The 16,714-nt window shown below is 42.9% G+C and overlaps 1 protein-coding gene across 1 annotated transcript in view; it reads left to right on the forward strand.

Moving 5' to 3' along the window:
* The first annotated feature begins 261 nt into the window (after positions 1-261).
* The window catches only part of ARSJ (arylsulfatase family member J), a 43,023-nt gene continuing 26,570 nt past the window's right edge, over positions 262-16,714 (forward strand). Inside the window, exon 1 of the mRNA XM_009560701.2 lies at positions 262-685. Within this exon, the coding sequence (XP_009558996.2) occupies positions 336-685 (350 nt within the window). The 5' untranslated portion in view covers positions 262-335. The remainder of the gene's footprint in view (positions 686-16,714) is intronic.

The following is a 16,714-nucleotide window of genomic DNA, read 5'->3' on the forward strand; positions in this document are numbered from 1 at the left end:
AGGAGATGGGTTTGGAGGTGGGGAGCAGAGGGCTCCGGGAGCCGCCGGGGCGGGGAGAGGAGGAGCGGGGCGAGGAGGGGGCGGGCGGAGGGGGCCCGTCCCGTCCCGTTCCTGCCCGTCCCGTGGCGCCCGGCTGCGCTGGGGCCACGGGCAGCGGCCGCGGGGCGGGCGGGACGGGGATGCCGTGACCCCTGCGGGGCTCCGGGCGGCGGCTGCGAGGAGCGACGCTCCCCCCCCCCCCCCCCCCCCCGGCTCGGGTTTGAGGGTTTATTTCGGGGGGGGTTGTTTTCATTCGCGTTTTTCTCTCGTGCTCGGTCCCGCGGCAGCCCGGGTGAATGGCCCGCGGTGGGTGCAGCTGGCCTGGCAAGGGGAAGATGCTGGCGGCGGGGCTGCTGGCCGGCCTCTCGGTGCTCAGCATCCTGGCTTACGGCTACCTATCCTGGGACAGCCTCGGCCCCGGGGAGGCGGAGGCCAGCAGCACCGGGACGGGAGAGCAGCCGGGGGCCTCGCAGCCTCACATCGTCTTCATCCTGGCTGACGACCAGGGATTCAGAGACGTAGGGTACCACGGATCGGAAATCAGGACGCCCACTCTGGACAAGCTAGCTGCTGAAGGGGTTAAACTGGAGAACTATTATGTTCAGCCTATGTGCACACCATCCAGAAGCCAATTTATCACTGGAAAGTAAGTTTATTACTACTTGGTCACTCACCTCACCGGCTTAAACGCGGTCCGTGTTGAAAAGAGCACGGGTCGAACCCACCTCTGTCTTATCCTCTGTTGGCAGAGAGAGGTGCCTTAATGCTTCACTTAAAAGCCTTGAACAAAACAGACTTTCTAATAGGCTTTAAATAGCGGAATGAAACCTCCCGCTCTGTGAGCCAGGAAGGATTCAGCACTGAGCCACCCCGCAGAGTCCTGGAGCACGTTTCCATCGGCTGCACTACTAACATACGTGCTAGTTGTCAAGTAATGCTGCTGTTACTGGGACGCGATCGCTTCGGTTTGCTGTGCGATTTCAGAGTGACTCACAGGAGGGGTCTGTGTTAGGGAGCTGAAAGCCTTACCTTTTCTCCGGTGCGTTCATTGCAGCCGGCACGTTGGGTCACAGCTCTTCCTGAGCCTCGACTTAATGCATGTTGTCCCTGAGGGTTACATTGGACTTGGGAGATGATTCCCCAGGGTGAGCGCAGGGAATCCAGACTCTCTTTCAGGATCCTCTGAGCTGCAGCATCACTCGTCATGATGCGTTTGGCACTTTGCAAACCATTGGAAACTTTTCTTTTAAGCCACTAAAATAGGTGCCTCATCAAAACGGTACAAGCAGTAGGTGCTTGGCCATCGCTGGTAAACTGTGTTTTATTGTGGTGCATTAAGTGAGTAACCAATTACCGAATCTAAGAGCCTTCTTGCATGTGAAGCTTAATAAGGATTAAAGGAGGAGATGGAATATGCATTTGAACTGTAGGAACCTTCCCAGATAACTCCAAATGTGGGCACATTCACTCTGGAACAAAACCTCCTTGTTTCTGTTGAGCTTAACTGACTTTGACAGGAACAGAGAACTCTTAAAAGAGCAAAACAAAATGAGAGGAAAAAAGTTACTTAGTTTATTTTCTCCTTTCCTTATGTATAAACAGGAATAAGGCAATGTTAATATTGCTTGTAAAAGAAACACGTGTTTAAATAAAGCAAGCCACTGGCCTGGTGTCTTGCATCTCCATATGGTAGAGCTGGAGATGATTCCCGGTCTCGGCCTAGTTCCCAGACTACTTGCTGGACCAGGAATATTTGCATGGAGAGCTGACACGTTATCTAGAGCAGCGCTTCCCCACACGGATTCTTTTTCTTTTCTCTGTATGTGGAGCGCGTCTTAGAAGTTATTTTGGGACATTGACTCACTCATTCATAAGAATAGTTGCCCTGTGGCAACTGAAGTAACAGCTTACGAGGGAATTGTGTATCAGGGTAGTGTTTAATGCATCTTGGTTGTCTTTAAAGCCCGTGCAGCAGTTGGAAGCAAGGACCTGCGCCAGCAGCGTGTAGCCAGCCAGCTTTCTGAGGATGGTGGTTTGGGAAGCAGTGCTTTACAAAGGGAATGTCATGCTGCACAATAATGACTCACGCAGCGGCTGGAGGAATGGGATGACTGGGTTCCAGGGGAATCAGGGTGCTGCTTTGCCTCTTGGAGCCTGCAGAGGTTGTCTAAACATGAAAAAGAATAAAACGTGAGGAGAAACAGTAACTCGGTTTAACTGGTTTAATCCTCCACTAAATTTGGAGCAGTTTGTGTGTAAATATACACTTAATAGTAAAAGGTAGGGATGTTCTGAGGAACCCTGCTCTTTTCATCGTCTCGTCAGGCGGAAATGGTTCTGCAAAGCTGCCTACTTTGGTTTTGGAACCTTTTATAGGAAAAAAGAAATTTGCTTATACTTCATTTTTATTTTCTTAGTCTGCTAGTCTAAAACCCTTAGAACATTTTTTTTTTCATGTTGTGCTACTTTGGGAACGAGGAGCAGCAGAGGGAAAGCCCTGCTTTGCTTGGCTATTAAGGGAGGTAGTGGTGAAGGGTTAACAGGCCTGAGTAGAGTATTAACAAGACAGATTCAAAGGGTGTTATTATCCATTCTGGTTGAAGATAAATGCCAGTGATAACTACTTCTAATGCTTTCTGAGTAGAGGCACCTTAATTAAAATGCCAGGACTCAGAAACTTCTAATCCAGGAGAAGTGCTGTTCCTTCTTGAATTGCAAAACACGTTTGTTCAAGGCTGAAGGACTCCAATACATACCCCACGCTTAATGTGTTCCAAGCATTACCTGACTGATCTATGAAAAACAGAGGGACTTGTGTAAATCAGACTCATTGGGGAGCACTGACTCAGGTTTCCAAGTGGAAGTTAAAGAGCAGGCAAAGAGACTTCAAATGTTCTCCATAGGTTTTCCTGCGGTGCCTCTAAGGCTCGTTCTTGTAAAGAGACCTTCCGTTTGGTAGCTGTCCTGTGCCAGTGAATGAACATGGGGAAGGGGGTTGGAGGTGACATGTTAAAAGGAAGAGGTAGAAATAGCTTTTTTTTCCCTTTCGTGCCATACCACAGTGTAACAGCTGATGAGCCTGTCTTTGTGACCACTTCTCCTTCCCTCTCTGCTTTCTCATGTCCCGTGCACGGCTTTGGCCTGCTTTCTTTTCTTGCTTTCCGCCAGTATTGCCTCTTTCCCCAGTCACTCCATCAAAAGCTGTTGCTTTTACGTTAAATAGTGAGGCTGGCTTCCACAGCATTTTATTTTGGGCTCTATTTATGGGTGTGGGGAGGGGGTTGCAGCTGAGCTGAATCTTGGGAAGAGAGAAGAGTGTGAGCCAGTGGGCTGAGTGCCACATGTGATGTGCTCTCCCGGTCGGCTGTGCTGGAGCCAAGGCAGGGAGGTAAGGGAAGCAGCTCTCGGGAAGCGCCTCAGCCCGCACTCTGCAGCTGCACAACTGCCCTCACCAAAGTGACCTGGGTGAGAGAGTTTGTTTGGGTTTCTGCTGCTCCTGGGACCGCAGCGGTTCCTACCCCAGCTCTTACAGCTGGGTCAAAAATTGGGATTTGGAGACTCATCCCTAGTGTTGTTTTGTGCTGGTTTGAGCAAGCCAGTGGCCTGCGTATATTCAAAAGGTTATTGACCTCTGATGAATTGTAGAAAGACTTGAGGCATGTTTGGCTTTTCTTTTCCCTCCCAAAGGATGTGAGTGAGCACAAGTTGTCCTCCAGACCAATTGTATTGTGTGATACAGTGCTTTTTTTGTTGTTTTCTCCTTGAAACTAATGGGCATGCCTTAAGAAATGAAATAGCTTAAGCAGAATAGCTCAGGATACGTAGCTTTAAGCTGGTGCCCAGGTGAAACCAGTGCTAGGCAGGCACTGAGTTAGGTGAGAAGAAATTTGGATGTGTGAGTGCATCAGCCATGCTGGAGTATCCTTGAGATACAGAGAGCCCTGAGTGAGGTACATAACACAGCTACACTAAAAGACTACTTTTTAGCTCATTCATGAAAGAAATGAAAAGGTAAACCCATTTCTGTTGTTTATAGTATTGTAAAAGAATATAAAAATAGCGGCTCAGACTTCAAGTCTTCAAGTTCTTCTGCCTATGAAAAGGCGTTAAGAACACACAAGGATGCTCAGCCTGTGCCCAGCGTCTGGCTGGCCAAGCGCTTAGTGGGTTAGCGCTTACTGGTTGTATCCATGTGTTGGAAAACGTTAATTTAGCTGAAGAATTAGGGCTCAATTAAAATAAGATTAAAATTATAGGTTATGCTTGATAGCTTTGATGGTTTTTCATTGCATGAATGGTCTTGTAGACAAGTTTTATGGTTATCTTTTAGAAGATCTGGATTTATGAAACAGTACAGGTCATTTAACGTGCTAAGAAGTGTGGGAAGTTTTCTGCATGCGTGTGTATGAGAGTGGATTGAGATGAGATAGACGGTTTAAGATTGATTCGTTATGGTCACATGTGCTATTGCTTATTTAGGTAGTTTGTTAAGTTACATTGTCATGAAGAGAGTCATCTCCTTTTCAAATGAAGAGTAATTGAAGTGTGTGGATGGTTTCTCAGAGTTTTAAAAGAAACTTGGAAAGGTTATGACCAAAAGGGGGTTATTCCTTTGAGCCAGTGAGACAAAAAGGCTGTAAGCTTAGATGAACATCTGTTGGGGAAGCTGACACAATTCTCTAGAGGGTATTATGCAATGTAGTTGTGTTTGCTGGAGCAATACTTCATTTAGCAAAGGAATTTGAGAAATAAGACTTGACTGATAAGAAGGAATCTAGTCATAATATGCCATACATTTTTTCCTGCTGAATATCAGGCTTGTAGCCTTGGGTCCATTATGCATACTGGAATCCCTTTGGGCCACGGGAAGGTTCCAGGCTTGTGCAAGAGCAGGGATCCATAGAAACCAATGCACAGCTAGCGTTACAGACCACTAAGGAGTCTGAACTCCCTTTTAAAGTCATGGAATCATAGAATCATTAAGGTTGGAAAAGACCTTTAAGCTTATCCAGTCCAACCGTCAGCCCAACACCCCCATGCCTAGTAAAACGTGTCCCAAAGTGCCACATCTACACATTTTTTGAGCCCTTCTGGGGATAGTGACTCCACCACTACCCTGGGCAGCCTCTCACAGTGCTTAACCACTCTTTCAGTAAAGACATCTTTCCTAATATCCAAGCTAAACCTCTGCTGGCTTGACTTGAGGCCATTTCCTCTCATCCTATCACCTTTTTCTTAGGAGAAGAGACCAGCACCCACCTTGCTCCAACTTCTTATCAGGTAACTGTAGAGTAATGGTTATGAAAAATGGAAGCCCTCCACTAATTTCAAGAATGAGCTTTGCATGATGGAAGGAAGGTGGAGATGGAAGATGTTGAGAAATGTTGACAGTCTGGGGATAAAATCAAATATTGAGAATGTGCTTATCCAAAACAGACAGAAATAGTTTGTATAATCAGTAAGCATAATCTTAGCATTATTTTAATCTAAACAGTAATTATATCTGTTACTATACAAAAATAGCACACTTAGAAATATATATGGCTAGTTAGTGTGTATTCTTTTCTAGGCACCCCTGTGTAGCAACATAGTTCACTAATAAAAATGAGAATGTCTCAGCAAACAGTTATTTTGACAAACAGAAACAGAATAGAGGAGAGTTAAAGTACTTGGAATTGAAAGCAGTGCAGCTGATGTGCAAACAAATAGAAATATTGTATCCTGGGGGTTCAGAATTCTTGGGAAGTCTTCTCTTTCCCTGCCTCCTGGGTGCGTACTGGTCCAAACTTCCAGTGGTTTGGTTGCTCTGAGAAGGATCCAGTATGATGGGGTGTGACTGGGAATTAAGTTGTATTCTATGCGCCGGGGTGAAATGAAGGGTCTCTTGATGGAAGTACTGAAGAATGTATGTAGCACTCCATTAGATGTATTCCCTATTTTGAACTTAACAAAATATGAAGGGCTGCAGAATATCAGCCCTAACTATGAAGAGATGGTCTGATACTTTATCTGCTCTGAAGTAAAGAGACTTGGCAGTCACCAGACCTGAGTTTAATTCTCATCAGTGTTTCCATTAAGAACCTGGATGATGAGATAAACTGTTCTGATTACATATGCCACTGAGATAGGAGGGGCTGCAAGCACTAAGGGGTTGTAGTGATACTGCAAATCATCTTGAGAAATTAGAGGAATAATCTTTAAAAAGGCAGCATTAAAATCAGCAGTGATAATAGAAGATACTATACTGCAGCAGGAATAACTTCACAGGCAGAGGCTGGTCAACAACTGCTTAGACATCATTTCCTTAAAGAAGTAGGTGGGATTATAGTGAGTTGTGCACTGAATATAAAGTCAGCAATGTCATGCTGTTCCAAAAATGGCAAACATTGTACCAGTTTGTATAAACAGGGGAGCCCACTAAATACTGAAGCAGCTTTTCTGCTCTACAGCTGAAGCACTTGTGCCCAAACTTGGGCACTGCTCTCTGAGAGCAGTGTGTATAACTGGATGGTGTCCAGATAAGGGTGATCAGATATCTCAAAAAGATAGCTGTGGAGAAAAGATGAAAAGAAAATGAGTTGTTTAGTCTAAAGAAGAGAAAAATGAGAAGGAATGTGATAAGTCTTCTCTATTTGAAGAGCTATGCAAAGAGAAAGGGCATAATGTCTTCTTAGTATCAGAGTCATAGAATGGTTTGGGTGGGAAGGGATCTTAAAGATGATCCAGTTCCACCCCCTGCCATGGGGCAGGGACACTTCCCACTGGATCAGGGGCTCAAAGCCTCATCCAACCTGGCCTTGAACACCTCCAGGGATGGGGCAGCCACAACTTCCCTGGGCAACCTGGGCCAGGGCCTCCCCACCCTCACAGGAAAACATTTCTTCCTAAGATCTCATCTCAGTCTCCCCTCTTTCAGCTTCAAACCATTCCCCCTCATCCTGTCCCTGCCCTCCCTGATGAAGAGCCCCTCTCCAGCTTTCCTGGAGCCCCTTTCAGCACTGGAAGCTGCTCTAAGGTCTCCCCAGAGCCTTCCGTTCTCCAGGCTGAACAACCCCAACTGCCTCAGCCTGTCCTCATAGGGGAGGTGAATGATGGATTGTACAAGAAATGAGGAGCTTTCTTGAGTAGGGGGAAAAAACTTCAGGTTAGAGAATAGAGAGAGCTTTAAGATGCTAATGATTGTGAAACACTGGGATAGCTGGCTTTGGGAAATCGCTGAGTTTCTTCACTGGCAGTCATTAAGAACAGACAAGACAAATATGTCAGGAATGACATAATGTAGTTGAATCTGTCTTAGGGAAAAGGGTTGAACTGGATTGCTTCTCTTCCAGCTCGTATTCATCTGGGTCTCATTTGAAGGACACATTAACTACAGCGAGAGTTCTGAAGGAGAGCGTTCATAAAATCCTTTTGAATGCTACAAGTGATTTCAGCCTTCATTCTCAGAGTAAGCTGTCTGTGTGAAAATTTCATTTCAGCTTTCTCCTAGAAATTCCATATCTTTGTTTCCTCTGAAAATTTTCAAGATTTTTCCCTCTAGGCCTTCATAACTCTTGTGGTATGTAATTATTTATTTCAGCTGACTTCTGTCAGGCCAGTTTGTGGGACTGCTGCCAAAGATACTGAGGTATCTTTTTCCATGTTCCTGTCTTTCACTTGGGATGACGTTGCCCATATTTATACATATATACATGCAGCGTATACAGGGAATTAATAAGTGATTAAATGCAAGAGCTTCCTTTTCATAGAATCATAGAACAGAATCCTAGAATGGTTTGGGTTGGAAGGGACCCTAAAGCCCATCCAGTCCCACCTGGGACACCTCCCACTGGATCAGGGGCTCCAAGCCCCATCCAACCTGGCCTTGAACACCTCCAGGGATGGGGCAGCCATGACTTCTCTGGGCCACCTGGGCCAGGGCCTCCCCACCCTCACAGGAAAATGTTTCTTCCTAAGATCTAATCTACATCTCCCCTTTTTCAGCTTAAAACTGTCTCCCCTCATCCTGTCCCTGCCCTCCCTCATGAAGAGCCTCTCCCCAGCTTTCCTGGAGGCCTTGTCAATACTGGAGGCCGCTCTAAGGTCTCCCCACAGCCTTCTCTTCTCCAGGCTGAACAACTCCAACTCTCAGCCTGTCCTTGTATGGGAGGTGCTCCAGCACTCTGACCGTCTTCGTGGCCACAGACGGGTAGAATCAGGTCTACCCTCCCTCCTTCTGTCTCAGTTTGCTGATGATACTACATGAAATACAGGCTCTGCAGTTCCTCTTCGTAGGTGAGCAGTTCCCAGCTTCTGTTCTACACATTTCATGGGCCGATTATCGTGTTGTGCGCAGAGATCATCCACATGATGAAGTTATTTCAAAATATGATTTCTGGATGCTATTGAGTTCTCTTCCTCTTAAGTCTTTGCTGTGTTATGGCGCAGGGTGATGCCTACAGGCAGTTTCCATTATGGAGAGTAGAAAACTGGAATTTCCTGTAGCTGAACATTAAAATGTTCAAAAGAAACAAACATATTTCTTATAATAAGTAAAAATACATGATACATAGTACTAAAAACATTGTTCTTGATGGCATTTTAACCTGTTTGTAGGGAAATGCAGGATTCTAATTAAATTGCTCTGGCTTTTATCTTGCTTATATTTTTACACTTTAAGAAAATAATTTTACACTTTAAGAAAATAAAAGTCATTCAACTTTTTGGAGCAATTTGAATTCCAACACATCCTTTTATTAGAATATCACATGTTTTCTAGATAAATCCCTTGTGTCCATTTTCAGATTTAGTCCCACTTTCTCTTCACTTATACATTTTAAAGAGTTTCTTCTCTCATAGAGACTATTGTACCATTATGAGATAACGTTATGTGATTTTTCTTAGCATTTACAGAACACAAGTGGGTACTGTAGAGGCAATCTGTGATAATAAGCTCTCGTAAGAAATGAGTTCCCTTCTGTTTTGAAAAAAAGGGACTATTACAAATCTGAAGAAACATTGCAATTTGAGGAAAATGTGAAGCTGGAGGGAGTGAAGAAAATTAGTGTTGGGTTACTGGGAAGCAATGTAGTATCTTTAGACTAAACATACTGTAATAGATACAGAGTTACCTCACTAATTCTGCTTCTCTGAATTTAATAAGCTTTGTCAAAACAATGCTTACCATCACATTTTGTACACCGAGTTGTACTTGTCATGTCTTGTAATTCATAGACTCATAAAAAACTGGTTTTGAGGGCATCTCTGGAGATTGTCTAATTAGGACTCCTGCCAATTCCTGTTGCATAGCAGGGACACACTGGCTTTATAAATTTGCTTTTATTGTTTGTTTCCTTCTGGAAATAAGAAAATATTGCAAAGTATTACAAAAATTGGAATCCAGGCTGTTGTTAGGAAATTCCCTAGAATTACTAAGCTATTTTAGTGAACCTAAGAAAAATGTCTCATGAGCTTCTTCGTATTTCCATTCACCTCTTAATAAATGATATTTATTTTTTTCTTTTTAAGCCCTAACTGATGGGATTATCTTGGTGAATTTTTTAATGATCACAGCATAATGGCAGCTTAGAATCATGTAATGGTTTGGGTTGGAAGGGACCCCAAAGCCCATCCAGTCCCACCCCCTGCCATGGGCAGGGACACCTCCCACTGGATCAGGGGCTCCAAGCCCCATCCAGCCTGGCCTTGAACCCCTCCAGGGATGGGGCAGCCACAGCTGCTCTGGGCAACCTGGGCCAGGGCCTCACCGCCCTTTCTTCCTAATATGTAATCTAAATCTCCCCTCTTTCAACTTAAAACTGTTCCCTCTTATCCTGTCCCTGCCCTCCCTGATAAAGAGCCCCTGCTCAGCTTTCCTTTAAGTACTAGATGGCTTAATTTTGTAACTATAGAATTTTGGCCCTTTTACGTTGCAAAACCTTTATGGCTTCGTTTGAGACTGAAAAGAATGAGCCTCTGTGAGAAACTGAGGAATATTTGCCCACCTGGGTAATACCAGGTGTAGATGCTGTGAGTGATGCAGTCTTATGAAATGACGAAGAGCTTAGGTAATGCTATTTGGCACTGTTCTACCCCTGTTGAGTCTTTACTCTGTCACAGATTTCATTTTATGACCTTTGGCAGGAATGTGCTTCCCACGGTGAAGCTGCATGTAGCATCTCTCCGATTTTTAAGCTTCTCTGTTGATTTCCACGCTTTGCCTGGTTTTGCCACCTGAGACAGTTACATGGTTTGTATATTGGGTTTTCCACTGTTACCAGCTTTTGTTTTCTTGTTCCTTGTATCAATCTGAAATATTGGGACTGCTTTATCTGGTTGTGCTGAGGCTTTGCAGGAGGAATCTTGCCAGGATTGAGTTGATTGCAGACCAGAGACCAGCAGCAGCTGACTTTTCAGCCTCAGTTTAGAGGAATCTTTGGCTATTTTCATAGGCATTTTCAGCAGAAATGCTTCTGCTTGCTTTGAGCTCAGAGCTCTCTATACACTACATTATATCTCTGCTATGAAAAATATTAGCTATTTTCCACTGGTGAATGGTGGCTCAAGTAGCGTGTTAATGTCGTCTGTGTTAACGTCAAGGATCTTATCTGTGTTGCTACTAGAAGCAAAGTGGCTTTTTTCAGCATCGTTTTGATGCTCTGCCTCCTGCTCCTAAATATGACCTTGAAATACACTAGAGTCCAATAGTCTGTGTTCTAGCTGTTACCTCCTCCACTGCATTTGTTAGCTAGGCGTGATCTTTACCAGTGAGCTGATTTAATGGGGTTGTTTGTATATATGTAGCTTTTCTGTGCAAGTCCTTGTAGTGCTTTTGAAACTGAAAAACTGTCATGTCAAGATGACACTTGAACATGCTTCCTTTACGTAACTGAGTCATACCTGCTTACTTCAGTAACAATAATATATATTTTGCTACCGTTAACCGTGGTGAGTCAGCTTAGGTAAGGCAAAATTAAGTTTGTGGGCTATTTGGCTTCATTTTTCTTAATAAATAAGTCATAGTCTGAGACACCTTAAAAGAAAAATCAGAGTAACTCATTTCCAGGGGAAATTATTTCATGTCATAGTTGGATTGGAGGGGTTGAGAGGCCTGGGGGGACATTTCTGCTCCTTAGAAAATTATTGATCTTCAGAAAAAATGTATTTAGGGTCAGAAGCATAAAAAAATGTAAGCAGTCAGTCAGATGACAAAGATGACTTTCTGACCTTGGGATCATTTGGCCAGGTTCGTGTGTTTGGATGCCCTCCCTGTAGGGTGAAGGGCATCACACAAGAGGAAAAGTGGTGAAAGATCTCTCTTCCTTCCCAGTTAACTCAGGGAAAGCTATTTCTGGTTTGTGTCTTTGTGATGTATGTGTGCTTTAGAAAATAAGGCGTGAGTAGCATAGGAATGATGGTAGGGAGGCTTGTGTGAGAAAGAGGTATTTTTACTAATTAACACTGAATGCAATTGGGTTGATACTGACTGTAAATCAAAAATTAGTTCTATAAGAATAGAATCATTGATTAAAATTATTATATGGAACATACAAATGAATAAAAACCCCAAACATTTTGTATGTTTTCAAATACAGGTATTCATGCCAAACATCAATTTTGGTATTCATAATGCAAAGTTTTGTGTAAGAAAAACTGTGGTAGTTGAAAATAATATGGTTGGCACCATGAAAAGCAGCTTTTTTTGTTCAAGTTCACCCTGTAGGGAGGAATCAAGCCTTTACACACACCCTGCTCCTGGCATCTAACTTGCATGCAAATGACAGCCCCAAAGCCGGGACCCTGCATAGCCGTATATAGGGATATGTAGTGAGCGGAGACATCTCTGAGGAGGTGATTTAAAACACTTTCTTGGTGTTTTATGCACTCAAAAGTATGTGACTGCTCCCCCTGTGTGTAAAATGTGCTGAATAAAATCCTTTGAGCTTTACCATGCACACCTTCTGACAGCTAGAGAAATAAATACCAAATGAAGAGCCGTATCCAGCAGAGTTCTGCTGGATAAAGTTCTTTTAAAGAAGGACAATGGCAGGTTTATTAACTGTGGCTGGGGAGAAGTGGGATAATAGCTAGAGCATACTACAAGGATTACCACATCTGTCCTTGTGTAAACCTTCTCTTGGATTGCTTTTATGGCCACAGGCAGGCAGCATAACTCATCCAAGCTTCACTTTGCTCATCTGCATAAGTGAACTTTCTTGTGATGTTGCTATTACACGTTTGGAGCAGGGGAGGTTTCTGAAATTTAACCAGCATTTATTAACTTAACCCAGTTACCAATTTCTTCCGCAGTCTCCCGTCCTTCTAGGAGATTATTATGTCCATGGCAATACTGGTTCTCTATGCAATAATTCCCTCCCACCCTTCAAGATGCCTCTTTGACCTTTTTCACACTACTCCCAAAAAACATTCAAGCCTTTCAGGTTGTTCCAGAATCAGTTTTAAACCTTTGCTGCCTCCCAGCTGTCTTCCAGGCTTTCTTGGATACCAGCCCACCAGGCTGTCCTTTTGGAGCCTTCTGTCTGCTTTCAAGGCCAATCCATTCCGCTGCCCAGTCTTAAATCCATTTGCTTCTTTTTCCCCTTTGTCCCATCTCTGTAAGCAAAGGAGGAGCCAAACCAAGTTGTCTCCATAAGAAAGAATCATATTGACCTGTCCTTTAGTTCTCTTTCTAATTTTCTTGGTAGTTTTTTCTGAACAGCAAGCCCAATGTATCAGAATTTATGTTCACATTAACCAGTTACTGGCATGCATGCAGCTTTTGTATCTGTGAGGTAAGAATATTTATACTTGCCTTATCAGAGTATTTTAAGGCTGGATTAATTATGGTTGATCACAGTAGGAAATACGCTTTAAGGAGCATCATATATAATGCTCCTTGCACAGGAAATATTTGAAATTTAACTGAAAATACTTTAAAACAGTTTAAAAGCCTGCTGTCAAAGGAGATTTTTCTACTAAACATTTGATTTTTTCCCTGTAACTTTCTGTCAGCATCATATTTTACAACTGGAAGAGAAAAGGGGATGCGAACAGGGGGAAGAGGGAGTTTTACAAAGGTTATGCTACTCTAAGAATGTTTGAAAAAAAGGAACAAACCTAAGGCACTTGGAACCAGTTCAGGGATTTCTAATTAGATATGATATGATAAGTGATGTGATATGGCGTATAGGCAGGATTATTCACCTTTTAACTTCACCCTTCTTTACTTAAACCAAGCCATGCTTCACTGATTTACTCCCAAGTCCTGGATTTTAGTTCTCTGTTCCTGCCAGCTTGTCTTAGCAGTGTAGGGAGCTTTGTTACGCTTGGGTTTGCAATCTGCTTTGAGAACAAGGTGTCTGCAGTCAAGCAGATGTTCTTTTTACAACTGCAGCGTCTTGGGCTCAGCCCCGCTTTGCTGGACCCGGCTCCCGCAGGCGCTGCCAGCGTTCCAGTAGCTGGAAGAACTTGCCATCTTTGTGCTAAAGGAACAAATTAACCGCTGTGCTGCTCAGGCTGTTTTTTCTCAGCTGTTCGCTGTGAATCTCGTCACTTTTGCTGCAGAGCAAAGCAGGCTGTGTTTATTAGACTCTCAGCTGGACTGACTGGCTTAGGCACAGCTCGTGCTCTCCGGATGGTTTTCTTTACCGCTCCTGGACTGAAGCTGACTTGCTTCTTGCCAGTTAGGAAGGGAGAGAACAAACTGGCATTTACTGCTTTATATCCATGCAGACACCTCAAGAAAACAGGGATTTAAGAAATCTTAATAAATTACCTAATCCATCCTACTTTAGGAAATGGTAACATAAATATTACTGAAATATATGGGAATAACTTGTTCCTAAAAACCTTCAGCAAAGATTTCCACACTTTTGCCAGGCAGTCTTAGCTATAATTTCAGTTATATAGCTTTTAAATTGTCTGACTTCTACCTTTCTTGCTGCAGTTTAAGCCTATGATCTCTTGACAATACCCAAGCGAAAAACTTGCTTTGCTGCAAAAGGATGATAAATATCCTTATATGGCTGAAGTCCATTATCATCTCTCCGCGATTCCTTCTCCAACCTGCGTAAAATCAGTTCTTTCCATCTTTCCACATAGATCTTGGGTTTATCTACCTCTGATGGCTCTTAATGTTCTCCTCTGGACTTTTTACATTTGGGCCTGTTTCTCATGAAAAATCCCAGACCAGGATACAGTGTTCCAGTTGAAGCTTAACCAGTTTTGCCTCAATATTTTGTTTTAAATCCCCAAGTTTTAAAACATATTCACTGTTGAGTAACTGGAAGGCAGTACATCAACTCCTCTACTGGCGTGAATCTATCTCAGCAGAAAATATGGCCAAAGCATCTGTGTATCAAGGTGCATATGACTCTTCTTTTCCACTGCTGATGGGTAGGAAATGTCACAAGAACAACAGATCTTGTGCTATTTTTACCAGTTCAGCTGTTATCTGTAAATTAAAACAAGATGATTATCCTTACGGGTTTGTTCCTCTTGGAACACCCACATTCTGGCACAGTGCATGTCAAAGTATGCTGAAGCCGCCCCAAAACATAATAACAGCCAAGTTGGAGATATGTCCTCTTCCTAGTCTGAATGTTTGGATATGAAACAAATGCATTTCCTTTTCCTTTAACAGACCTGAAACGACTTTGTCAGTTGTTTCTTTGCCTTACTTTAAACAGAATCGTATGATTAACTAATTTACTTAACTAATCGCTTCTGTACATCCCAGAAAGATGATGCTTTATTTCACAGCATCAAGTCATTGCTGACTCATCTTCAGATGGCTTATCATTAAGCCCCAGATCTTTTTTTCTGCAAGAAAATAAGTTCGTGCTGTTGATTATTCCTACTTAAAAGGATTAAAGCATTAGTTTGTTTTTTTAAGTGAATTGCCTTCTATTTAGTTCAGGTGACTGTTCTGTGTTTCCGGTTCATCAAACAAAATCATTAGCTTAGGTTTGGGCATTTCAATGTCAAATGAACCAAGCCGTTGTCAATGCATCCTGTTATGCTAGAGTATTACTGGATGTCATCTGCATGTACTAAATGAAGATGGGAATAGGTCAATTTTCCAATCTTAATTTATTTCTATATTTCTCTGAAGAAATGAGGTGAACTGTTACCAAGATGAGTGAACGGGACCTTCTTTCTAATCACATTTTTGTGCTGAATAAGGCTGGTACAGGATGGGACACCAAGATGTTATGGTTTGCATCATGAATATCTTACTTCCATTAGTGAGCGAGGAAGGATTTGTCTTTTATAAGCTGTAATTCCTGCATAGGTGAGGCTGAGCCTTGTGGCTTGTAGACTTTCTTGATAAAGTTGCTTGAGTATTGAATATATTTCTTCATAATAAATTGTAGTGCAGATTCTCATTATTTCGGTTTTCTGCTGAGCTAAAAAAGACCAATTTAATGAATTAATGGACATTGACATATGAAGGCATTTTCTTAAAGACTGCTTGAAGCTCTTGGGTCTTTTGAAGTAGGCACATGGTGTTTAACAGCAAGGACATTTTCTACAAAATTACTGTTGAGGCCTCATTAGGTTTTAAAGATTGGAGACCAGTCAGGCATGCTTCAGGTGTTTCCTCTACTATAGCTAATACTTGTTTTTATTAGAAATATGACCTTTATTTTCTTTTGAAACACATCCAGTAAAATGGAATTGTCCCTTGTTATCAGCGAATTGGATTTTGGTTTCAGGAATAAACCATGCATGTTCTTAATTGCGCATAAAAGTTTCTACTCTTTCTTTCCAAAGAACTTGGATTATGATGACGAAGGCAGGAAAGCATATGGTAGGAGCACCTCTGATACAAGGACAGGCTGAGAGAGTTGGGGGTGTTCAGCCTGGAGAAGAGAAGGCTCCAGGGAGAACTTAGAGCAGCTTCCAGTACAGCAAGGGGCTCCAGGAGACCTGGGAAGGGGCTCTGGATCAGGGAGGGCAGGGACAGCATGAGGGGGAATGGTTTCCCAGCTTTCCTGGAGTCTCTTTCAGTACTGCAGGCTGCTCTACGGTTTCCCTAGACCCCTCTCTTCTCCAGGCTGAACCACACTAAGCCTCTCAGCCTGTCCTCCTAGCAGAGATGCTCCCTTGGATCATGTCTGTTGGCCTTCTTAAGGTATTGCCTGACCTAATTTTTGTGAAGTGTGACTATTAGAAATCATCATCCAAATGAAGATTGTGGCAGGAGAGTTCCAATTTTAAAATGATTTATAGCAAAGGATCATGTAGATAATTGGAAGTATTTTTGTTCAAAAATGATCTTGTGTTCAATGTAAAAGGGAAAATAATGGAACACTGAATGCCAAGGGAAGTTTTGGTATCTAGAAAAAGATTATCAGGGGAGACATAAGTTTTCATTTTCTCTGCTACTATTCTTCTATGGAAAATAAACTTGCTGTCTCACTTGAACTTTCAATCTTCTGGCAAAGGTACATGGCCGTAGTAGTTGGCTTTTAAAAATACTCAAGTACACCAAACTCCCACCCTTGTCCAGTCTAATTCCGTTGGCTGGTAGGTGGGAAATTTTGAATTTAGCAAATGGAACATAGTCTGAATCTTCTCCCTTTGGTGAGAGTTGATAAGTTGTATCAAAACAGTCCTGCATGCTAGGATCTAAATTCTGCATATTTTTAAAGGAAACACTTGCAAATATTACCACACTGCAAAAGTGTCTGAA

Source organism: Cuculus canorus, chromosome 4, assembly GCF_017976375.1.
Source record: "Cuculus canorus isolate bCucCan1 chromosome 4, bCucCan1.pri, whole genome shotgun sequence".
NCBI lineage: Eukaryota > Metazoa > Chordata > Aves > Cuculiformes > Cuculidae > Cuculus > Cuculus canorus.